This window comes from Struthio camelus, chromosome 11 (assembly GCF_040807025.1).
Source record: "Struthio camelus isolate bStrCam1 chromosome 11, bStrCam1.hap1, whole genome shotgun sequence".
Taxonomy (NCBI): Eukaryota; Metazoa; Chordata; class Aves; order Struthioniformes; family Struthionidae; genus Struthio; species Struthio camelus.
The window spans coordinates 29,016,599-29,041,560 of record NC_090952.1 but is presented as its reverse complement, the minus strand read 5'-3'; the positions used below and the strand labels follow the sequence as shown (position 1 = coordinate 29,041,560).

General features: G+C 51.7%; 1 protein-coding gene across 2 annotated transcripts; it reads right to left on the bottom strand.

The window, feature by feature from the left end:
* Positions 1 to 3,808: 3,808 nt before the first annotated feature.
* EDA2R (ectodysplasin A2 receptor) lies at positions 3,809 to 16,877 on the bottom strand. Of its 2 annotated transcripts, none has more exons than XM_068957041.1 (9): positions 16,859 to 16,877; positions 9,829 to 9,939; positions 8,912 to 9,090; positions 7,832 to 7,917; positions 7,288 to 7,452; positions 6,580 to 6,726; positions 5,413 to 5,927; positions 4,592 to 4,640; positions 3,809 to 4,156 (listed from the first exon to the last, which is right to left on the bottom strand). In XM_068957041.1, exons 2-9 carry the CDS (start codon positions 9,913 to 9,915, stop codon positions 3,861 to 3,863), a joined length of 1,524 nt encoding a protein of 507 aa, XP_068813142.1. In that variant the 5' UTR covers positions 9,916 to 9,939; positions 16,859 to 16,877; the 3' UTR covers positions 3,809 to 3,860. The 2 variants fall into 2 exon arrangements, with proteins under 2 accessions (XP_068813142.1, XP_068813141.1); XM_068957040.1 differs by lacking the exon at positions 16,859 to 16,877 and adding an exon at positions 15,991 to 16,087.
* Positions 16,878 to 24,962: the final 8,085 nt, after the last annotated feature.

Genomic DNA, 24,962 nt, shown 5'->3' with positions numbered 1-24,962 from the left:
CCTGGCCTGGCCGAGGGTGCACCACCGTGGATGGATGGACAGACCCCGGCTGAGGGGCGTCTCGCCATCGCGGATGGACCCCGGCCTGGCCGAGGGTGCACCACCGTGGATGGACGGACAGACCCCGGCCGAGGGACGCCCGGCCATCGCAGATGGACCCCGGCCTGGCCGAGGGTGCACCACCGTGGATGGATGGACAGACCCCGGCCGAGGGGCGTCTCGCCATCGCGGATGGACCCCAGCCTGGCCGAGGGGTGCACCACCGTGGATGGATGGACAGACCCTAGCCAAGGGGCGTCTCGCCATCGCGGATGGACCCCGGCCTGGCCGAGGGGTGCACCACCGTGGATGGATGGACAGACCCTGGCTGAGGGGCGTCTGGCCATCGCGGATGGACCCTGGCCCGGCCGAGGGTGCACCACCGTGGATGGACGGACGGACCCCGGCCGAGGGACGCCCGGCCATCACGGATGGACCCCGGCCTGGCCGAGGGTGCACCACCGCGGATGGATGGACAGACCCTGGCCGAGGGACGCCCGGCCATCGCGGATGGACCCCGGCCTGGCCGAGGGGTGCACCACCGCGGATGGATGGACAGACCCTGGCCGAGGGACGCCCGGCCATCACGGATGGACCCCGGCCTGGCCGAGGGTGCACCACCGCGGATGGACGGACAGACCCCGGCCGAGGGACGCCCGGCTGTCACGGATGGACGGACCCCGGCCCGGGGGTGGGCGACCAAGGAGCGCTTGCGCCATCGGACCGTCAGCCGCCGCGTTTAAAGCGGAACAGCGGCGCGCGGCTCCGCTCGGCCGAGGGGCGCTGCAGCCGGGGCGGCCGCCCCGGGGGCCCTTCAGGCAGCTGTGCCTTCACGGCGGTCCCGCTGCCAGCTCACCCCAGCGGAGGAGCTGCCGCTGCGAGAAGGGGCCGCAATAGGCGGGTGACATCAGGGGAGGCCGGTCGAGCGGCTGCCCGGCACGCGCGGCGCCCCGGCTGGGGCCGGGGCCGGGCAGGGCAGCAGGGAAGGGACGACCGGACAGGGAAGGAGACCCAGGAGGCCGGAAAGGGCCCAGGAGGAAGGGCAGAAACGAGACAGGCTGCTTCTCCTTCCCGGCGTATCGCAGGAGAGGTTGAGTCCTGATCCCACCGACTTCAGGGCAGTTTCGGCCGCCGGGGAGGCGCTCGCCCCGGCTCCGCCGCGGGGCCTCCGGCCCTCGGCCCGGGCCCTCCCCTCCGCTTCGCTCCTCTCGCTGGCGGCTGCTCGGCCCCAGGCCACGGCGACGAGCTCCCCGAAGCAACCGTCTCCGCACCGCCAGGCGCAGCACGGCGCCGCCGGAGAGACGCTACGAGAGCGGCATCGCGGCGCTGCTTGGCTCCTGCATCGCGCCGTCTGCCGAGGCACTCGGGGCGCCGAAACCTCCCGCCTGCCTTCCTGCCGGAAGGTGCAGCCTCTCCGCCTGCGCCCCCTTGTCCCGGCCGAAGAGGGGGCTCCAGCGTCAGAATACCCCACCGCGAGCTGCCTCACGGCGAGGGTAACCTCCGCCCCGAGGGCCAGCATCATCCTAAATCACTCTCGGTCCCGGCAGAGCAGCCCTGTCCTCCACATCTGTAGGGTATTTCCCCACAGCCCACGGGGGTCCAAACCTCCCGGCAGCCGCCAGCCAAGGCGGCCCGCCTCCCCGCGGCTGGGAGACGGCAGCCTCTCGCCCGCTGGCTGCTGGCCTGGGGCCAGGCACCACGCCGACACCTCGGCCACAGCGTGCTTGAAAGACACTCACCGGATGCCACCTAAAGGCGATCTGCGGAGATCCCGGTCCCCGCAGCGCCAGCTCCCCAGAGCGGCTGCGTGCGCTGCGAAGCGCCGGCCCCAGGCCTGCTGCCCGCTCTGCCTCCCCGCGGGGCGCAGCTGTCCGCGCCCGTGACCTCAGCACCAAAGGCATCCCCGGCCGAGCCGGGCGCCAGCCAGGAGCAGCTCGGCCGCCATATAGCGGCGTTTGCCACGTGCCTTGCCTGCTGCAGCCGTCTCGCAGACTGACACGTCTTTGCCGCGGGCCAGCTTCCTGCAGCTGATGGCCAGCCCCAGATGCCTACCCGCCTCCGCACGGCCTCTCCCTGGGAGGTGTGGGGCGTGCCTCATTTTCTGCTCAAGTATTTGCCCCTGACAAAAATACTGGAGCGAGAGGCTTGTAGTAACATCGCTTCTGTCAGTCAGCGCATAGCTTCCAAGTGGCAGCTTCTCTCCAGCCTCATGACTGACTGCAATTCTTTCATATTCCACCACATCCCCTCAAATCCAATCTGTCAAACTGCCCAGTAAAATCCTGCTTAACACAGAAAACCCAGAAGCTGGTGCCAGCTTCATGAAAACAGCCCGGAAACCTGTAGCCACCAGCGGTGGAATCTGCCCTAGGGGACAACATCGAAGAGCGCGGGAGAGCCTGATGCAGGCGAAACCGTTGCAAGCTCTGACACATCCTGCAGGAGCAATTTGAACGCAGAAGGGTGTTCCCTTCCACGACAGCCACTCTCAGAGATCAGAAAATCCCATCATTTTTAGGCAGAAAACGATCATTTTAAAACAAGCCTGCTCTGCCATTATTGGCACAGTGACTTTAATACTCCCTGTAATGAAGCTGTGGTAAGAAGTTTCAGTCTTCAGCCAAATTCATATGTGCCTGGTGCTGGCATGACACTAACTGCTTTCTAGTCACAAGCCTCCAGCCGTCTCCACGGGCATCTGCAGAATTTAGTGGAAGCGGCCCTGCCTGTGCTACCCCAAAGTTTCACCGTAGCAGCAGCTCTTAAAACCTCATCCACCGCAAGGAGGCTGTTGGCAGACAGATGTGGCACACCAGAGCAGAGGCATTCAACAGGAGACTGGGGAAGCGAGCAAACAGATTGCTACCCAGGCTGAGAGGATTACAGCACTAAACGTTAAGAAGCATATATATTTAAAAATCCTGATGCTCAGTCCAAAATTCCTTTAAGAAAATTGTACCATTTCATAAAAGGGAAATGGAATAAACATGCCCCATTTCGGGGTGGCACACAAAGTGAAAGCTTAACCCTCTCTGCCACAGAGGTAATGGTCAAGCAGGTTCTCCTCCAAGAACTGTGCACAGAGAAAGAGCAGACAAAAAGTAAACTCAGAAAGTAGCAACAGGAACCCAGAAAAACACAGTATTGGCCAAATGAAGAAGGTCCAACATCTGAAAAGCTGGAATGGGAAAGAAGTGATTGTTGGGCCTGTAAGAAAGCTGCACACAACTGAGGAGGAGAAACCAACAGTCAGCGCCATCAAAGTAGAAGATAACTTAGGACCCTCCTGTACAGGCCCTGAAGAATTGTTCCACCACCAAACCAGAGACAGCTCAAAGGCTGCCCACAAACACCGAACCTCAGCACAGAACGTGGCTGAGGAGCCTTAGAGAAGCAATCACAAGACCAACAAGGCTAACAATTTGCACTGAATAAGGCCTGTTACACACCATCATCAATCCACAGAGCAGATAGCACAGGGTCTATGAGGCCACTCAGTTTATGGACAAGAACGTAAATACAGCTGAAGAAAAATGGGTTCTGGGTTCTGGAGGGGCCTGAGAAAAACCTCACAACTACCCACATGGGCAGAAGAGAAGATTGTGAGGATACATGATGTTGTCACCCCCCTAGCACTCCTCTGCTCTTCTCCTAGGAGGTATGTTCCTGCTCATGTGCTTCTATTCCACGATGCAAAGACCATCTCCACATAATCACCACATGCACACTGAAGAGATTATGTGACCACGGTGCTACCAGATCCTCTCTCCTACCAGTAAAGACAGTGCGTGGAGTTTCCTCTGTCCTTTCCCTGTCTCCTCTTAGCACTGGCGGCCCTGAACCCGGCTGAGAGCAAAGTGATCACACAGCAGGAGCAAGGCATCAAACCGCTGGAGTCGCTGCAGAGCTTGCGCCAGGACAGGAATGGTGACAGTGTCTCCTGAGTAGGTGAAGTGAGTGACGAGTTGCTCAAATCCAGATATCCTGCCCAACAGTTGCGGTGTGACCCCCAGCTCCAGTGCCACGTGGCTGAAATTCTTCACACCGTTCAAGGAAGGGTCTAACAAGAAGGCAAGTGACTGCACCAAGGAATGAGGCAGCTCTGCCACTAGGAGACCTGGGGGCAGCAATACAGCAAAGTAGGGTTAGAAACCAACATACCCAGCTGGGACAAGAATAAACAAAGTAGCCACGTTAAAGCCCCCCGGCTCCTGCTAAGCAGGTGAAACACCATCCTGCCATGGCAGTATCTCCTCCACTGTTACTTTCAGAGCCCAGCAACACGAAGCTGGCTCTCGGTCCTGTGGAGGCTGGTAATAGGTAGAAGCTGAGCGTCCATTCACCACCCACCCTCAGGCCGTTCCAGACAGTATCACAGAAAATCTACTCTGTAAACTAACACCAAAGGCTATGGAAGTCAGATAAATCCCTGTGAAGGTTGGCTCCTCTGCATAGTCACGGTGGGCCTCTGGAGGAGCTCCTTTCCAAGAATTTGTCTCCCTCTGCTACCCCAAATATTTGGTGAAAAAGATGAGGCTACAAAGACACTTACCCTTCGTAGTGCTGCTGATCTGAGTCAGAAGGCTCTGGGCATCGTTCTCCTGGCAAAATAAAGACCCCAAGGTTGGAAACAGTCTGATGAGCAACAGTTGTGCTTGCCAGTGCTCCTAGGACCTTCACAGAGGTATAAAGAACTGGTACTTGTCCATCCTGCATTACCGTCGCACAGAGCTAACAACCTCCTCAGGACGCTCCAGGGCCTCCTAGCAAACCGCTTCCATAAATCATGACCTGGAGCTAAGCTATTAAATACCTTTCTTTACCAGCCATTTTCCGAACCTCAGTTACGTTAATCATTTGGTTCATTTCAAACTAACTGGTAAGGGATAGGAACCAGTGCCTTCAGGTGCCATGTCAGCTTTCTAGATGAGCAAGAGTACAAGAATCTCTCAAGAGTGCATCAATTATGCATAAAGATATGCTTATATAGTCAATACATTGACTCTGCTCCTTCAAGTGCTGGCAGCCTTATGCCACCTTTAGTGCCCAGTCACATCCACTTCACAAAAAAAAAAAAAATCACCCGTAAGAACACAATTATTTTCTTCTATTAGACAGGCTGGACTTAAGCTGTCTCACCAGTTGCTCCAGGCCTCTTGCCCGACCCACAGAAAATGGGCCTCATCTGCTCCCAAACACATCAGTAAACATCTGGCTAATCATTTGTGCTAATTACCAGGCAGTCCTAGATATTAATTAGCTTTAATATTAGGAATCTACATCCCTAATCCACCCGTAGTTCCAGCCTTCTGCGTATGAGGCCCATTATGGCCAACACTATTGTAGAGAAGAGATGAGCATGGAAGAACTTACCGGTTGTTCTGCACTTTCAGCAGTAGGATTTTGGAAGGCTGAGGACAGGCCCCTTGTCAGATCCAAAACGAGTCCGTTCTTTGCTTCAAGCACTCCACTGTTGTTCTCTTTTGTGATTCTCTGAGCCGCCCGGCTCACCGCATCCTCTGATCTTTCATTGCCCACGAAGTCCGTCTGGGTGGAGAACTTCTGCAGATCGAGCTCCGTACACTCTACCGGGGCATGGGGCCATTTGTGCTGCATTTCTGAGGCACACGATGAGAGAGGGGCCAGGGCCTCTGCCACCCCGGCTGGGCCTTGCCTGAAGTCAGAGGGAGACAAGACCCCCGCCAAGCAGTCGCTGCAGCCTGAGTTCCTGATCAGGGGCTGAGTTTCCAGGACGCTCCTCACCAGCTGGGATTTGGGAGCAGGGCTGATGGCAGTCGCCTGAGGCACTTCCAGTTCAGGCTGGAGAGCTGGGAGTTGAAGACCAATGGCTTCTCCATCTGAAATGAACTGAACTGCTTCCACTGGGCCTGAAATCAAAAAATCTCTGCAGCTTAGTAATATTTGGGTTCTCCCTTCCTCTGCTGCGCTTCCCCCTTTTCAGAGGTCTACCAGCCTATCCTTTAAACCTCATCTTCCATATGTCCAGTGGACAGAGGGGTAAAGAGCCCTCCATAAGCGGTCAGACTTCTACCCCAGCATGCCACTGCTGAACAAGGCAATTTTCATGCATTTCCTCAAGTTCAGTCAGTCCTACTTGCAGGGTTACAGTGACAGCAGGAGTTGACTGGAGGGAGACACGGAAGCTACAGCACTTGAATGTGAATATTTCCACTGCTAGTACAAAATCTGCAATTGACTGTTAAGAGAAGTCCCAAAACACTGCCTATCTCCTGTGCGTCTTGCAGTGGAATTCACGGGGACTTCTGCTTTCCACACAGGCCCTAGGAGAAGATCCTTGGCAGCACTGAGCTCTGCGCTGAAGAGGGGCCACAACAGGGTTGATCCTAGAAGGAACTGGCATCATGAGAAAATGCTTCATTTTGCTGGAACTTTGATACTTTCCAGCTCCTTCCTTCCTAACAGAAACTCTGCATGTCTCAAGACTGTGTGAATCAGAGCCAAGCATGATTCTCCCTTCACCCTCTACCCTCATCTCCCGCCAAAAAAAGGAGCAGTTACCTTCTGCCTGCCTGTAGCACGGACTCAGGTTCTTCACACCCAGGCAGCAGGGACCAGACATCTGTTCTTCACACAGAAATCTGCCGGGCGCAGCTGAGGCTGGGAACATTGCTCGCTGGCCTGAGAAATTCTGAGTCCTCAGGAAGACTTGGAGGATAGAGAAGAACCAGTCTGAGCGAAGGCTTGGCTTATTTCCCTAGAATGTCCTCAGTTATGTGGTATGTCTGCCTGTGAGGAGCTGGGGAAGCCAGCAGTTCTCCGGTATACTGTGTGATGGATGCCAGCGTACCCCAACCCTAGCTATCAAGCCTACTCCTCTCTTGCCTCAGCACTTCCTAGCGCTCTAGTCCTGCCCTGCCAAAAGCCACTCAGACTCAGCCTGCCCTTAAGAAACCCCAGGAAGAGAGAATGCCGATTTTGACAATAAAAGCATGGCACAGTCTCCTTCTACTACTTATGGTACTAGGGAAGAGAAAGGCTCCTCCATGTCTTTGGGCAGAAAAAGCAACAGAGAAGTCCTGCAGATGAAAAAAGTATGAGGAGCTGTTTATCCTCTGTGAGCAGAGGAAAGCTTGGTTCACTTCATGCTTTCAACAAAACCAATGCTAATGGCTATGCTCTACACAACAAGGGAAGAGTGAAGAACATGTGCAAACAGAATAGGGTAAAGGAAGAAGAAACAGAGAAATATTGTATACTTTGACTCACCTCGCTGGCACTGGCTCTTCCAAAAACGCTTGCAGTAGATGATGGAGAGTGCCAGAAGTACCAGTACAATGATGACCAGGGCACTGCTGGTCAGTGCGAGAAGGGCTGTGTCTTGTGGTGGTACAGTGGGGACTGCTACCTTCACCAGGTTTGTTCTGGACCGACCTGCAAACACACCGGTCACAAAATATTGGAGCTCATTTCTGAGGCTTTAGGCCACTCCTCTCCCTGTCCCTTCCCTCTTCGTACATAATGAACGTGCTTCCTCCAGCAGGTCTCCACCGGGCAGTGTTTTGGTGGTTTTGCCAGCTAAGTAAGCTGGCCAACAAGGAAAAATGGTCAAAGAATAGTGCAAATACACATCTGAGTCTGTGTCTGCCTTTGATGCAGTCACAATGACTAGTGATAGGATGTGGACTTAACATGCCGACTTAACCATGAACCTGCTCTAGGGGACGTCCTCACCACTCCTTTTATCCTAAAAGCAGCTCGGCGTCCCGTGAGTAGAGAACGGCAGCAGGCAGAAGGGCTGCTGAGTACGTACACTGAGGCTCGGAGGAGGGCGTCTGCTTGGTGCAAGGGATGCACTCCCAGTCGAGCTGCCCGCTGATCCGGGCCTTACGGTAGAACCTGCCAAACAAAGCGCAGAGCGTATCAGCCACGCGATGGGCCGAGGGACCCGGCGCTCCCCAGCCGCTGTCAGCCTGCGCTACTCCAGCGGGCTGGCTGGCTTAAAGCCTGGCCCAACGCTGCTCTGAAAAAACATGTTGCTTCCTTTACCAGGAGGCAGCCCAGAGAAAACCAGTCCATCTTCCTTGGTGCCACGGCACGCTGAGAAGCCACAAAGCACAACATCTGTCTCACACGCTGGCTAAATTCAGACCTACTTTTTCATTGCTGTAGCCACCTTTACCAAGAATCACTCCTGGACAGCCCCCCATGTCTTGCTAAAAGAGGGTGGATAGATCAACAAAATCACAGAAGAACTCCAGCTAGCAAGTCTGGCTGGGAAGAGACCAAAACACCCAGGGCTCTGACATTCATTCCTCTGTCACAATTCATACCGTTTGTCAGTAAATGGTTTACAGCTCCGTGGCATTTTACAGGCTGATTGTACACAGCAGTCTTCATTCAGTAACTCTTAAAAAATTAACTAAAAAAACCACACACACACAACAGTTGCAGAAACCACAGCTTCCTCCATAGGACTGCTTGGACACAGGAACTCATCTGTCTAGGCTTTGCCTCTATTGCTCTCTTTGGAGACTACTAACAGTAGTGATCTACATGCCCTCGTCTCCTGGGCTTTAGCCATCCCACTGTGCACAGCAGTAATTTAGGCCTGGAAGGGATATTCTTCCTCTGCTCATTTACAGGACCCATCAGATTACCTTCTTCAGGGCTATAAAGGGGGCATTTGATGGGTCACATTTGCCTATCATTTGCAGTGTCTTCAAAGAGGAAGCCCTGGACCACCAGGTCCAGGAGCACCAGGGCACCTCTTTAGTATCATGTGACAAGTGGCCTCAGATAAATGCTCGCTCTGCCCAGCCCTCTCTACATGTTCCCTCCCAGCTGCAAACGCTACCGTTGCTCTTCACGCTGAGGAGCCAGCTCTACTCACCCCGGCAGGCATTCCCCACAGACCGCATTGGTAGTCGCTGTGCAATTGGATTTCTGGACACGGTTGATGAGAGTGCAAGATAGACAGGGTTTGCAGCCATGATGTCCCCAGCTATCCTTAAACTTCCTGGGAGGGCAAGCAACGCACTGTGCATCCCCCCCTCCACCATCACCACAGTCCTGCAAGACACAAGGTTGAGTTCATGAGTGGGATGAGAAGCCACTTTGGGTCCCAAAGTGACAGAGAGGGAAATTCCATTGCTTTTTTGGGGGCAAACAGTGAAAGAGTTACTGTTTATGCAGAGACCTGAAAGACCCTCAGAACACAGCTGCAAAGCAGACAATGACAGACCTGATCTCACGAAGAAAAATGAGGAAGCCTTTTTTTTGCCCAGCAATAGCCCAGTCATTGGTTGCCTCAGTCATTGGAACGTGTTTTAGTGAGAGAAGGAACCCCAGGAAGGACTGTTGGTAGAAGGCACAAAGCTTGGTATCCGTGGGTCAAGAACCATGAACTGACACTGCCAAGGCTGGGCCAGATTCATGGACTTCACCCAAGTGTCCTGCTCATATCCACCCAGCATGGCCTGGCTGGACCGTCCAGAGCCATCACTTTACTTGGGGTTACACACTGGAAGGAAATTGGATTTCCACCAGCAGATAGGAGAGAAGGACGCTTCTGAGCATCAACCTGAAACTCCTTCCTGTTTGTTACTTCCACTGCTCACCCTCCTACCCAGTGCTCAACGTGGAGGTGAGTGAAGCTGCTTGCCTTCCTTGGCTACTGAGTCTCTGCTCTTCCTAAAATACTGGGACCTAAGATTATCTTTCCTAATAAAAATTAGCAGAGGATTTGTCTAGCACCATGACAGTCTTGGTGCTAGATGATTCCTGGTCCTTATGGAGCAGCAAAATTACCTTGGAAAGCTCCTGTCCAGGCATACAAGTTCTACACGGGGTGCACTTCCCATGCTCGTCCAAATACTCGCTCTCTTGGCAGTCCATTGAGGCTGGAAAGGTTCCAGGAGCCTGAAGAAGGCAGGAAGAGAAAGCAAAGAGGTCAGAGCAAGTCCCAACACTCTTAAGTCAAATAGCGTGCCCTTTTCTGGGCAAAAGTTTCCGCCTTCACTAGGACATTAGCCTGCATTTCTTACGCATCAAGAACGTCACTTTGGCAGGAGCAAGGCTATCTGCTCTCATCCAAAGGGCAGTGTACACTAAGAGCTGAGAAAGGAAAGAGGAGGACTTCTCAGTAAGGCTGCAGATGAACCATCTATCCCTGCTGCCATATAGCATCCTTTATCATGGAACAGATGACATTTTATTTTTCAACATTAAGCTAGACACACTGATTACTGAGCCACTGATCTGGCAGGAATCAGTGAATTTTGCTAGTTCCAACTGTATTTTTGGATATCCCAGACTATCAGATAGAAAGCTCAGTCTCAGCTTAGGGATCTGGCAGATGAGCTTTGGTCAGTTAAGCTGCTTTGCTCGGATATTACCAAAGATCGGTGTTTATCTATGCTCTCCAGCAGAGTTAGCAGAGCAGGACACACATCCAACCCTCTACTACTCCAGTCCAGAGCCATACAGTCTGCTCATGCTCTTGTTCTGCACAGATTTCAGTTCACTGCAGACTCATTTTCAGCTATGTTGGTGGACAGGCAGAACAAACATCCTTCTCCCTGTCCAATACCATCCATAGCCTTTCTTAAGTGAATTAATGGCTCAGCTGAAATTAGTGGCAGAACTGTCGCTAACCTCACTGGAGCCACAATTTCCACCTTCAGTGACCACAGCTCACCAGAGAACATGGGACTCAAATCTCACTGGAGAACAAGCAGAACTCACACTGAAGCTACAAAAACCAAGTAATTTATTTCAAGTTTGGGGACTGTTTATTTCTGCATCTTCTGGGTGGGTTCCTACCTTGATGATAGGAACATTATAAAACCCACTCCCCACTAGACCGCTAATTAACTTCTGAACGTTCAACAGGAGTATGAAACACTCAAAAAGGCTCTTGTGAAGGACACTACACTTAAGGGTTTGAAACACCTGGGAAAACTTGGCACTTAAACTAGAGTTGTGCTGACCCACAGCCTCATCAGAAGAGAAAACTAGGCCAGGATGATGGTCCCCCTACACAGCTCTAACAAGACACGGGGAAGCATGGCTGTATAGCCGTAGATCTCCAAGCACTCCCACGGCTCCCTCCTGCTACAACTCCCCCTCCTCTTATCCGGTCGGCACCCTTAGCAGACACTAAATGCAAAGGTCCCATCAGCATACATTCCTGCGCCGGCTCTTTCTGCATTCCTCTATCTAATCTCCCACCGCTCCGATGTGGGCTGTCTTTTGGAAATGGACGTTTGGACAGGCTTGCCAGTCCCTGAATGATCAAGATTCATTTGACATGACGTCTCTCCCAGATAAGCATAGAAAGTGAGTCACTAATTACTGCAGTTCATGCTCACAGGCAGCATCTCATTTGATACAAGGAAAGACAGCGAAAGTCGGTGAGGATTGGACGTGAAGACATACGACGATGAGAAGCTAAGGGAGCTAAATTTATCTTGCAACTATCTCAGGAGGGACACGATCACAGCCTATAAATAATGTAAAGGTTACTGACACTATAGAATAAATAAAGGAAATTTGTCACCATCTCAGAAGGTGGCAAACAGGGAACTGCATGCCAGTGTCACGGGAGAAACATTCAGGTTTAGTGTTAGAGTCTAGCTAGAAGCTAAATGAAGCAGGACAAATAAAAAGAGGAAGAGAGGCCCCATTCGACCACTTCAGAGGGCCAGTTTGAATCCCAGCCTGCCAAGCCTGGATAACATCCCAGTCTGCATCCTGGTTCCCATCTGCTACCTAGATGCCTTTGCCCACTGCGGAGAGCACAAGCTCAGCTGATGCTACTCATCTGGAGGCTGGGATTTAATTTAGGCTTGTCCTGTTACAAGAGCAAAAGAGGTATGAAATACAGTTGCAGCAACAGAAAAGGAGCCAACGCTTTGGAAACGTGGGAAGAACAGGGCCCTGAATTTCACTGGCTCTCCTAAGTGCTACACAATACAAAAAAGAGATACAGATGAAAAAAGAAGTCTTTGGTGAAACTGCCCTGCACACACAACTTCAGCCTACCTGATCTCTTCCTCTTGTGTATTTATGGACTTTTCTACTCTTCAGAAGGGTATGCAGATATGGGTACATCCCTAGCAGCCTGTCTCCCTAGAAGAGGAACAGCTTAAACCAGTTTCCCAAATAGAAAAAGTTACACAAGCAAAAGGAATCTTATGCCAGTGTAGCTACATGTACATTAGGACATTTGCCAGCATAACTATATCACTTAGGGATGGCAGGGGAAACATCATACCACAGCCATGCCAGCAGAACTATTAAGCGTAGACCAGGCCTGCTAGTTCTCAAGCCACAATATAACGATACATGGAATGAAAGCTTTGTTGAGTATCTGGCACGAAATTCAAAGCTGTGGGATTTTTCACTTTTTATTTTAACAATACCAGAACCAAGACATTTAATTTGTAAGTGAGGCATACATCCCAAACCACATAGCATCGCCCTAGTAAAGCAGCAGCTTCTGATAGTCTCATAAGCGACCAAAACAACTGGTCCTAATTAGCTGAAAGTAAATAATAAAAACAAACAACAAAACCCTCCCACCTCTTTGGAAACTACGCAGGATCTCACGGTGATTGCCAGAGCTACAGATTTTATTTGCCAAAGAGGAATATAAACGTGACACAGTATCAATGCGCTCAGAAGTTGGAAGGATGCAACATGTATAGACATTGTTTCAAGATGCGTAAAACTTCCTAAGTCAAAAAAGGTCGTAATTTACTAAAAGTTACCTTTTATTGCCTTAACAGGACATCTTGCCTGAGTGAAGTGAGCAGAGCACAATCCCTGCTATATTGTTACTCAAACAGGGAAAACACGAGTTGCTGAATGAGTTTCACTGTGTGCGATAAAAAGCATTTCAGCAAAGCTACAGTGCAAACAAGTAACCCTCTACCTGAGCGGCAGTCCTGCAGCTCGCTGATCTTCTTTCCCGCAAAAAGTTAATTTTCCAAAAATCACCCGCCTTCAGACACCTGCACGCATCGGCACAAAGGCAGCGGCACTTTCCAGTAGCTATCAGACTCCTGCGTACCAGCGAAGGACCGCTCTTACCTGGATGTTTTTCTAAAATACTTAGCTGCAAACTCAAGACGTGCTAGCACGGCTTCTTTCAGCACCTGCACCTATAGGTCCACGCTGGAGCTTCGTTCCAAAGCCACTGGAGAATTTGGATCACACCTAAGTTTCTCACTTTGATCTCTCATATTCAAGCAAAACCTGTCTGATTTTTTTTGGCAAATTTTGATTCGTTAGCAGTGAGTAAAACAAACATGAAGAGCAGACATTGACACCACAGCTAGATTCTTTTCAGGATGAGTCTGAGGGTGCATTTTTGTAATCGGTTATAACCGAGTTTGGCCCGCTACACTTCTGTATTAGAAGAAACGTATTTTGTTTTCCAAACACATCTGTTCTTGTCAAATATTTCCAGACTCAGTTCTGTAAAGACATGTGGAATTATCTTTCCCTGGGAAGCACTGACTTATCAAAGTTAAAGGATTAGTAGACAATTCCCTGCGACATCACTGCACGAGCTAACAGGATATCCAAGCAGACTTCTACACATCGCTTCATGAAAAGAGTTAGAAACTAGTAGAACAGGCAGTAAACAACATGATCTTAGAAGAAATACTAATCTTGATGCCTTGTTACTCTAACAAGCATGTTGGGGTTGATCCTGCCACCCCCTCCAGGAGGCCTTGCAGGATTGCTAAGGATTGCTCAGAGGAGGAAGGAATTGAAAAGAAAAGGGGAGGTGGGGAGAGGAAAGGCTGAATCTGAGTATTTTAGTATGGTTTGGGAATCAGCACGTTTTCCAATAGATTTGGAAGTTTTACTCATGCGACAGTCCACTAATGGTTTAATTTGAAGTGGCTGGAAACTTTAGTGTTTGCTATAGGAGCAAACAGCACCCCGGCGTTGCACCGGAGGCACTTGGCGCAGGTTGCACCCCTCTCTTTACTGCACTGCAATACTCCCGCAGCTGCAATGTTCACGGTCTACTTCTGTTTCCTTCTCCCTCTGCAGAGGGAGATAATTGAAATGCAGTAACCCTCCTCCCCCCCCCCCCCAAAAAAATCACAATATAGGACATACAGGGCAGAGGGCAATGTCTGTCACAGGGCTGTCAGGCCTACGGCTACATGGCTCTATTTGTAGACTCATTGCATATCAATTGGGACCATAACTACTGATTTTTCTCAAATTCCGGCTGTCCATCTTGGGCATCTATACTCTGCCTTATTAGCTCTCTCAGCTAAGACTTCCAAAATTCTTACAATTTGTTTTTAAAACCTTGGATTTTTATCTGCTTTTTCCCCACATGTACTTAATAATCGTCACTCCCTTGCTTACAGTAAGAACTCAGCGCATCTGGAAAGGCCTTTGTTCTTTTCTGCAAGTCTTAACACTTGTCCTGAATGGACTCGTACAGATTACGCTGAGAAGGGAAAAGTGTCATTTCACTGGAGCAAGCGCTACGAAGAACAGAATTTTGCATCAGTACTTACTGAGAACTGCTTAAATGTGCCTCTAAAAACGCTTGGTACCTTCCGACAGACAAACACACTAACGTGTTTACAAGGGCTGAACGCACCAGGAAACGCCTCCTCACACAGAAATCACTGCTAGATCAGCAAACCTTCCCGTGAAAGAGAAGGCTGCACCCCAGCGCAGCCCTGCGGATCCCGGGGCCAGACTGCTTGTTTTCCACTTAAGTAACCAAGTGAGACACAATGTGGAAGGGCCCCCACGCAAAACCCTCAGCAGGCAGGCTCAAAGCCGGACTTTGCTAGGACTCGGGGCTGGACGTGGGGTGCACGTGGGGCGCACAGTCCGGCGCGCAGCGTGTGCGGTGTGTGGGGCATGTGTGGGGCACACAGCCTGGCGTGAAGCATGTGGGGTGCGCGTGGGGTGCACAGTCCGGCATGCATGTGGGGTGCATGTGTGGGGCGCACAGTCCAATGCACAGCATGTGCGGTGCGTGGCACAGGTGTGGGGCAGGTGTGGGGCGGGCAGCATGGGGCGCACAGCCTGGCACGCAGGGTGTGCTGCGCGGGGGGCAGGTGTGGGGCGCGCAGGCCGGTGTGCAGCGCATGCAGTGCATGGGGCGTGCAGTGTGGGGTGCGCAGTCCAGTATGCGGCGTGGGAGCATGTGTGGGGCATGCGTGGGGCACGCAGCCCGGCATGCAGCACAGGAGGCCTGTGGGGCGGGCGTGGGGCGCGCAGGGCCCCGGCCGGCGCGTGGTGCCCGTGCGGGGCACAGCCGGGTGCGCGGGGTGCGCGGGGCGCGGGCTGTGCGCGCGGGGCAGGCGGCGAGGGTGTTGCGCGGGCTGTGTCCGGGGGCGCGCGTGCCGTGTGCCGGGGGCGGCCCCACGGGGTGGTCCCGCCGGGCCGAGGCGCGCGCGGGGGCGGCCGGGCGCCGGCGAGCCCCGACCTGCCCGCGGGTCCCGCGCCGCCGCCCACGCGGGGACGGGACGCGCCGCGCGACCCCCGCCCGCCCCGCCCGCCCGCGGCGGCGCCGGGACCTGCCCGGGCACGTCCCGCCCGCGGCTGCGCGAGCCGCCCCGCGCCCCCCTAGACCCGACCCCGCGCAGCCCCGCGGCGCCCCCCGCGGGCGCGGAGCCGCCGGGCAGCCCGCGTGCGGCGGGGCCGCCAGGGACCCACGGCCACGGCGACAACATCTAGGCGACAACCGCCGCCGAGGGCACCCGCGCGCGGGGAACAGCCGGCCCCGCCGGCGGCCGCGCCCCGCTCCGCACCTGCGCCGCGCCGCCGTCCGGCAGCGGCAGCGCAGCCCCCGCGCCCCCACGCCGCGCCGCGCCGCACCCCGCGCTGCCCGGCGCCGCGCAGCACCGCGCCGCGCTCCCACGCCGCGTGGAGCGGAGCCCAGCGGAGCCGCCGCCCCGCGCCCCGTCCCGCTCCTCTCACCTGCGCGGAGCCGCGCGCGCAGCGGCCGCGCTCCCACGCCGCGCGCAGCGCACCGAGCCGAGCCGAGCGGCGCGGCGCGGAGCGGCGTGGGGTGGCCCGCGGCGCCGCCCCGCCCCCGCCCGCGGCGCGGCCTCCCATTGGCGGGCGGCGGCGGCCTGGGCGGGGCTATGCAAAGCGCGCGGCGGCGGCCCCCTGCAGCGCCGAGCACCGCCGAAGCGCAGCCGGGAGCGGCCGCCGCCGCCTGACCGGCACCGCGGGGGCGGGAGCCCCAGCCGCGACCAGCACCCACGTCCCCGGCTGCCCCGCCCGCGCCGCGCCGGGCGGACACCTGGCCGCGCGTGACCGGCCAGCGAGGCGGGCGGCCCCCACGCGCGCACGGCAGGGCGACCTCGCCGCCTGCGCGGCCTCAGCGCGCGCGGCCTGTCCCGGCAGCTGGGCACCGTGGACGCCACTGGGATAAGCAGCGTTTCCGAAGGCTGCAGGCATTTTCTGTTCTTTTGGTGTAATTCAGGAGACCTGACACGAGCTGATTTCACAAGCGTTCTGGGCGGGACGGCCAGAGAGTTTGTGAGCAGACCCTGTTTCCAGATCTGGGTTCACTTTACATCTCTGCCGCCGGTTCCCTGCTGCAGATGCTGGCTGAGCCTCTCTCCAGCTACCACCCTCCATCGGTGAAAACGAATAAACTCTCTGCGAGTTCCCTATTCTGCCTCCTTTGGGTTTCTCGGTTTCGACTGCAAGCTCCTTGCGCCAGGGTCTGTCTCGCGCGGTGTGTACATGTAGCGTGTGCAGGAAAGCAAACGCTGCGGCAACACAAGGTCACCGTGGCCAGGGGTTTTATCTCAGGACTCTAAAATAAATGTCTTACCGTGCATTTAGCATGATTCACAGTTGGAGTCTTTGGGGTGGTCGAGGAGAGTTATCTTGGAAGTTTCCCAGGAATATTGTGCAAAAGACTTAGTCCATCACCAAACTGCCCCACAGAATCCCACTCCCTCCTGCAGGAGGGAGCTTATTTCCCCAGCAGTACCGACCGTGGTTCTGTCTGTCCAGTTCATTGTGCCTCCAAAGTACTTCACCTCTCCAGTTTTTATCTGCCAGACCCATTACAAAATGTTGCTGTCTTCCCAAGCTCTGGGAGGTGGGAGGTAGGCAGAGTTCCCGTTGCTCATTTTAGTGCCTACGGAAGTAGCTCTTGATAACATTCGTTGCACAAAGGTGTGTATCTGAACAGGATTTGTTTTGTAAACCTATTATTTTGGGTCGTCTTCCCCATTTCTCTGTCTCTCTTGTCTGAAAGTCTGCCATTCTCTCTCCAGCAAATGCTTTTGAGAAGTCCTAGAAGTTCTCCTGATCACTGTGTTACAGAGAAGCTAGACTGTCAGACTGAAATAATTGGAAGGATTTTATATGAAATTCAATTAAACAGTCAGTTTGCTCACCATTTTCTCACTAAGTCTTCTGATTTTTCACAATCCACTGCTTCAGCCAGGTTAATGATGCAATCTCCACAGGGAAAAAAGCTCAACGGGACGTGAGCTGCAGAGGAATAAGCATGACTTCATCTTTTGCGTGGAGCAGCTTGCCTCATGGGCGTCCGTGTCTGATGCAACTGGCCTGCACTGTAACGCTGCTGCTCCTCTTGCATCATTCAGATGGCTGTGAGCAAGCAGCTGGCTCTAACGGAGGGGCTGCCTTGCATCAAGGCTTTAAGGAAGGCAGGACAGTCAAGGACACTAACACCAGCTCCTGCTCTCTGCAAGGCTGATAATAAGAGCCACTTAAGTGAGATAAATGATGCCAACAGAGGTCATCCGTAGGATTATTTTTCCTTAAAAAACTGATTGAATCAAGGTGAAAGATTTGCAGATGGAGCATCCAGCCCACCACACTGCCTGACTGATGGGGTGGCTTGTTTGAACAAACCACTCGAACTAGTCAGCGCTTCCTTGAGCGAGGGCGTGTGGTCCTGCTGGTGGCTAACGCACAGCACTGCTGAGCAGCTGGAAAGGTGCATTTTCACGGTTGGCCTAAGCCCACCTAAGCTGGAGTTGAGACTCAAATGGGCAGTCCCTCCCTTGTCCCAGTTCTTGGCCGTGTGTTTCTGCTGCCTCCTTTGTGGCCACACGGCAGCCAGAATAAGCTGCCGATAGAGCTGAAAATGTTATTACGATGTTGGTCTTTTTTTCCGAGTGAGATCAGCAACTGGATCCAACTCACCACACAGCCATATGAATGCTGACGCTGCCTCAAGAACTGCAGTGAAAACCTACAGCAATGGACCTGGGGAAGTGGTAGGAATGCCCTTTTGGTAGCAACGCAGACTTAAGACTGCCTTTAGCGGGTTGCAAAATTGCACCAAAGACTGACTAGCTGTGTCATGTTTGCCAGACATCTCATATTCCAAATACAAGGATGAGTGGGTCAGGAAAAGTGCTACATGTCCAGCACCTTTGGGTGTATTTTGCAGGTTAAGGCCTACAAAAGCACGTCCTGAAATATTTAGTGTTGTGACTGTAATTATCTGATATACTCTGGGTCATCTTTTATTAAGTTATAATTATGAAGCATAGTTAACAGAATTACTGTATTATGAGTTAGCATAACCCTGAATTCAGAAGCAGGGAATCTGTTTTACAGGTTTTTCTTCCATACTGGCGTATGCTCAGCAGTAGATGGCTCCACGTCCAGGCCTGACTCTACTATGGGGGTAAAGCAGACTGTGAATACACACACATGCATGCACGCACACAGACACGCTCCCCTCTGAAACAGGTGCATCATCTACTGGACACATGACACGGTGTAGAAGTCACGCTAATACAATTGTTCTGACACTTTCCTTGCAAAAGACTTCACAAAATTATGTTTTAAAGAGATGGGGAGATCCTAAAACCCAATGGAAGCAATGCAGAGGTTCCCACTTTGCAAATGCTCTAATGCATCTGGCCCCCGGGTGAAACTGGCCAGAGGTGCTCTGTGGGAAATGCTCAGTGCTCAGCTGAACATATGGCATTCAGCTGCAGTCTCATCCATGCCAACATTTCTCCAGTTTTAGTTCCTGCTTTGTGGTCATGCCCATCTCTCCAGAGCTTATCTGCTGTGAGAGAAGCTTGCTTTGAGCTGAGACCTACTTAATTTTCCTGTTTCTCTATGAGAGATTTCCTGTGCCTGCATGAGATACAGCGGACTAGCAGAGCTCCAGGAGCTTCCCACTATCTGAACTTTTTAGTTCTTTGATTTGGTGCTCTTTCCATTTACATTGCTCACAGTAGTAGCGCGTGTGTTCAGAGGAACTAACTCTCTTGCCTGGTGGTATGGTGTTTAACTGCATCTTCCCATCTAAATCAGTGGCCATGGTTTCTTTCCTAGAGCCATTAATAAATCAGGTTCTTCACATGATCAGTCTATGAGTCAAACTGTGCCTGTGCTGTACATATATCAGTTATAATTTGTTGCTGAATTTTTTTGTAAAGGAGTTTAGAAGATGCTTGGCTTCTTTAAGATACTGTCTTGTGGTGCTCCCAAGGCCTAGGTCAGGAAACTAACAGGGCTTTCCCAAGAGCAGCACACATTTTCCAGTGCTCGTTGCGTGCTCCCCCTGCTGCGAGTCTGGGACACTGCGTGCTGCAAGTCGAAACGTGAGGTACAGCTGGGACATAGATTTTAAGGTTCCACCTAAACCCAGGTTCAGCTGACAGAGGGGCTACAACTCTCCGAAATGGACCTGTGCCTCCAAACCCATCCAGACTGCCTCTGTCTTGACAAAGATTTAGCAACTTCATGCCACTTCCACCGCCAAGGTAAGCATCCAGCAAGCAGGCTTTCTCCCCTCTGTCCCCAAGGGAGTCACCCTGGGGGTGTGCGCTGAACCAGGTGGGCAGGATCGGCCCTTCCCAGAGCGCAGGGGCAGCTTGTCGGCTTTCTGAGCACAGCCTAAGGGGACTGATGGTGGTACCTGCTTGCACATAAGCACCCTAGTTAAATCGCTTCGCTGTGAAGTGGAAGAGTAAGCTCAGCTCCCCTCTCAGCCTGAGGAGTCACAAGCTCACCTAAGAACAAGTATGGCTGGCCAGGAAGTCATCTGGCCAGCAGCTTTTCTCTGACAGTGATCAAAAGCGTAAGGACAAAGCTAGCAGGCGACACCTCTCCAGAACAGGCTCCCAGCCTCCAGCAAACTGTGGTTCAGGGACATCACGAGCCAGAAGTGGTGTCTTTGCGTTAAGTACTTCTGATGGTTTATTTTGTCAGTGATTTTGTCCAGCCCATAAAAGCCACGTAAGCTTTTACACCCTCAGCCTACCCGGGCACAGAACCCAAGCTCGCTCGGGCTTGGGATAGTCACCTCTCCTTTCAAACCTGCGCGTTCACTCGTGGATACGGGCCTGTAAAAGGCAATGCCACAGCATCTAGTTTGTTGATGTTTAAAGTCCTTTCTCAGATCTATAGCACCTGTCACAGGGCACTAAAGTTTAAATTTGTTCCAAATCTGCTGATGTTTACTTTTGAAAAAACAGCCTCCAAACCAAAGGTTATCATTTCTGTGTCTGAAAGCTCATTTGTTTTTTTCCCCAGCTATCTCAACTTAATAAAGCAGCCTATCTCTTGCTGAAAGCCTTGCCTTTTGTAACACTCCTGTAGGACCGATTTTCCATAGCACATCACCGGGTTGAATCATGGGTATTTCCATGCGCTGTGGAAGGTGCGAGGATATACGTTCACGGACAGGCACGGATAGGAAACAGGACATTGCTCTCAAGAACTTTGGGGAAGGTCAGAATCAGCGTTGATTTTCACACATCATCAGAAGGCTTTTTTTGTTGTTTTTTTCTTGCTGCCAAATGAATTAAGAACTCAAAAACTTGTCATGCATTTTTTAAGCTGTTTGCAACTAAGTAACTCGAGGCCTCCTTGCACCAAGCTGCTAACTGGACTTTTCATCAGCAGAGGGCACTGAATGCTTTCTCTGAAACAATTTTAATCGGCAGCCAGGAGCACTGTTCACCTCTGCTGCACAAAGCAAGTCTAAGAGCAAATTTTGCTCTCTTTTCCAAGCTCAGTTTATGAAGGTCACACAACCATAGGCACAGATCTACTTTTACTTTGCCTTCCTTACACTCTCCTCTCTCTTCCTCCTACGCTCCCCTACAGTTTCACGCCTTTTCTCCGGTTTCTCCTTACTACTCATCCGCTGTGCTCCTTCTCAGGCACAAAATGCAAGACTTTCTGAGTAACTGACACCTCTTCCCCATGATCCCACTGACCATGCTCTTCACCCCTTTCACTCCACACAGCCAGTGTGACGGGACACTTTAGACCTCTCTGTTTCATACAATTATGTGCAACCTGAAGTTTAACTGTAAAAATAGAAGCAGACACACACACCACTAGCCTGGGAAACCGGACCCTCTTCCTGAGCTGAGGAGACAAATATGCCCAGAAATGGTGCTGGAGTCCATCTCCAGCCCTTTTCCGCTCCTTGAACAGAGGCCACGTACCACCTCAGCTCTGTGGGAAGAAGGGGATCGCAAAGGCACGTGGGAACCAGAGGGCATGGACTGAGCCACAACCCCACGACCGCTGACACCACGGCACCACAGCAGAATTGGCACCTAACAGCATGGTCTCCTTGAGGCCCCTGCAGTTAGAGCACAACACTCTCGTCCTGCAGAGGACGCTCCTGTCCTGCCAACACTGGGCTCCGTCTCTTCTGGTCACTGCCGCTGGGCCACACAGGGATTTCCCATCACCACTTGGGGCTTCAGCCCCACTTCTCCCTAGCTTTCTTCCACCCCCATTTATCCAGGGCTGGTATGGATCCCCCCCCCCCCCTCAAAAAAAAGGCGGATAGAAGTGCTCCAAGGGACAGAAGTCCTTTATGCCCTCCCCAGAAAGCAAGTTAGTCTTTGCCCCCAAGAGCCTCCAGCGCGGGATCCACACAGTGCTCACTCCCCTGGGCAACACTGCCTCCTGCAGCCATCCTTCCACTGCCTGGATTTCCTCTGTATGCTTCAGCTTGTTATTTTGCTTTGTTTTTCCGCTCTGAGGCATTTTGCTCTTTCCCTGCTGTTTCTCTCACTTGTCTGAGTAACTCACTAGTGGTTTTTAGGCTTCATTGTTTATTTGCTTTCACTTCACTGGCAGGAAATTTCAGTAAGGGGCTATTGATTTTTCTCCCCATTGGGTCACACAGGAGCAGTCTTACCATCAAGCTTGTAGGAACCCTCTGACTGTTTGTACCTGGCTCTGGGCTCTCCCGCAAGTCATGGTATGACCAGCTGGGTGGAAAGAATGAGCCTTCCACACCCTGGATCACCTGGTTGTGCTGCTCCCACGGCTGATCAAGATCCTGGCTCCATCATCTGTGTTTTGCTCTCCAGTCAAGTTTTTAATCCATGCCATAGTGATGATACAGAACCATGCAAGGCAAATGCCATCTTGAACTTGAGTGGTTTATTAGTGGCCTCTAATTCCTGCTCCCTACATCTCTTTTGCAAACTCTATTTAGTACACCAAACCTGCCAGTCTAGCGTGATGATTCATTACCATGCACTTTGGGGTTCTACAGACTCTCATTTTCTGTTTTTTAAACCCATTTTGCATCATCTTAACAATTTACCTGCCCTACTGTGATAAACACAATAGAGTCAGAAATCGGCAAATATTTAAAGTGGGATCCTATTCTGAAAACGGCATCTTTGCCATCCCTCACTCCACCCCAGCAGCTCCATTTCTAATGTGCTCAAGTTTAGGAGCAAGGGGACGGCAATGTGCACAGCATATTCACTGTAAGGCTTCAGAGTCATACAACATACATTACTCTCCCGTGGGAATCATCCTCTAAGCAACATTTTGCATATTCTCTTTAGCTAGGACAAATGCCATAAATAGGCCCAGCTCCAAGTGACTTTAGGAGAGGTAGGATCAGACCTCTCAGGAACATTAGGAGAGACTAGATTGTCTTAGTGGACTGAACAGATGCGTCCCAGAAAACTCTCGGGGAAAAAGCACTACTCCTATATCCGATTCTATTGTCTACATAAGTCTTGTTGGACTTACATGCTTGGTTTTGGTTCCTTCCAATGCTTTCTAGATGATCTTTCTTAGAGCAAAAAGGATAGGAACATTCAGTGAGGTATGCCACTTGATTTCATACAGTTAAAGCCATCAGCAAAACTGGATCCAAAACTACATAAAGGTCCAAAGGGAAACAATCACAAGTATGTGGACAGTAAAACAGAAGTGTTTTTGATGGAATTCCTCCATCAGCTTACAACCCTGGAGTTACCACCTTTCCATCGGTCCACCTTGCCATTCTCCTGAAACACCAGCATGATCTGTGCTTCCCTGCACTAGCTGGGTTGGAAGAGCAAGGAGGCAGTTGTCCCATCAGACTCCTCACCCTCTTTCAGTGCTTCTCCTGCTGAACAAACTCCTCATAGGCTTTCCAAACCTTTGTGTGGGGCAACATCACCTTGCAAATTGCCAACAGGACTGTAGGGGAGCCTCGGAGATCTTTGACAGCAGGGAAGAGAAAAAAAAGAAACTGAATTTGAGAGAAGAAGGACAAGGGATGATTTTAATTTTTTCACATTCCCAGATGGGAAGATGAAGAGCTCTAAAAGGTAGAGATTGCATGCCAGCAAGTCACAGCTCCAGCTAGCTGGGTCATGAACCCTGGCACAAAGATGAGGAGTGTTAAACATCAGACTTTCATATCTGTGTTGCAATTAAGTCTGGAGTTCAGATTTTGAGTCCACTCTTAACAGCTTAGATTTACTTAGGACCAGAGCAAAATAAGGGCTCATTCCAGCTCCTACTGCAAAGATGCTTATGCACTGAAAGCACATCTGCTGTTGTATTCCCTTGGTAACTGTCTGGAGGGTCATCATCAGGATACTCTTAACTATCCAGATTCATTACTTTCCTGCCAATGGAAAGTGTCAAAATAAATAAATAGATCAACCTGTCAAAGTAAATGAATGAAACCAAGCGAAAATTTTAACCTGGCAAAATAAAAAGTGCAAAATATTCCCCTAATAGGGGTTTATTATTCTCATATGGTCTTTTTTTCCCTTCTTCCTTTTGCTTGCTTGTTTCTGTCAGAGTGTCTGTGTGGGAGTGCTGTGTGTTTTATGTGGATGCCTGAGTGAAACGAAGCAGCCCGTTTGTAATGAAAGAATGCTATGGAGGCTGACCCTCTGATTGCTTACAGAAACAGTTCTTCAGAGACAGATGGGGAACACTGACATTGAGATAAAGACCTAGCAGGAACTGTCAGCACTTTCTTGTGGGCCCTATCAGCCATGGGTGGAGGGACACAAGGGCTGGAAATGCTTTCACGAGCACTTTCTAAGTGTGCATTTAAGGAAATAGATGACTATACTATGCACTCGCTCTTCACAAACAAGCATCCAGCACAAGCCCAAGAGCCACCTTTATGTAATGATTTTTGAGTTCTTTTTATTTGCTAATTCGTCAGTGAGCAGCCCTCCAGGAGGTAAATTACTGATGGTGCAAAGATCTATCTGAGAAGAAACAGTAAACCAAAGAGAAAGGGAAAATGCTAAAAAAACAATATTAAAAACCTGAAACTGGAAACTGGAAAAATTTTGGCTGGTGTTCCAAAGATGTCCTAGAGTCTGCATATGCAATTCTCCTTCGTTTTAACTGGAGTTCAGAACCCTTCTGCAGCTTCACAAATCTCAGAAGTATCACTTTCCTATACTGCTCAGAGTAATCCTTAACCATGTCAATAGCCCTACCACAGGTGAAAAGGAGAGAAGAGGAAAAACAGAAAAGAGAAAAGAAAGCAAATTTCATTTGACAGGCAGAAATAAAGGCCCTCATTACTACTGCAGTTCAGGACTGTTCACCTCTTGAGGCCATCATCCTTGTACCTTTCCCATTCCTGCCACTTTCAGGTTCCCCACTTCAGCCCATACACCTAACTTTTTGCTGGGCACTTCAGG

Bases quoted from the DNA above. Each gene is read 5' to 3' on its own strand.
- EDA2R (XM_068957041.1), bottom strand. From the start codon at position 9,915: ATGGACTGCCAAGAGAGCGAGTATTTGGACGAGCATGGGAAGTGCACC. The intron at 9,091-9,828 runs GTAATTTTGCTG...TGTGTCTTGCAG, and splicing joins CTGGACAGGAGCTTTCCAAG to GACTGTGGTGATGGTGGAGG. The intron at 7,918-8,911 runs GTGAGTAGAGCT...TTTGTTTGGCAG, and splicing joins TGTGGGGAATGCCTGCCGGG to GTTCTACCGTAAGGCCCGGA.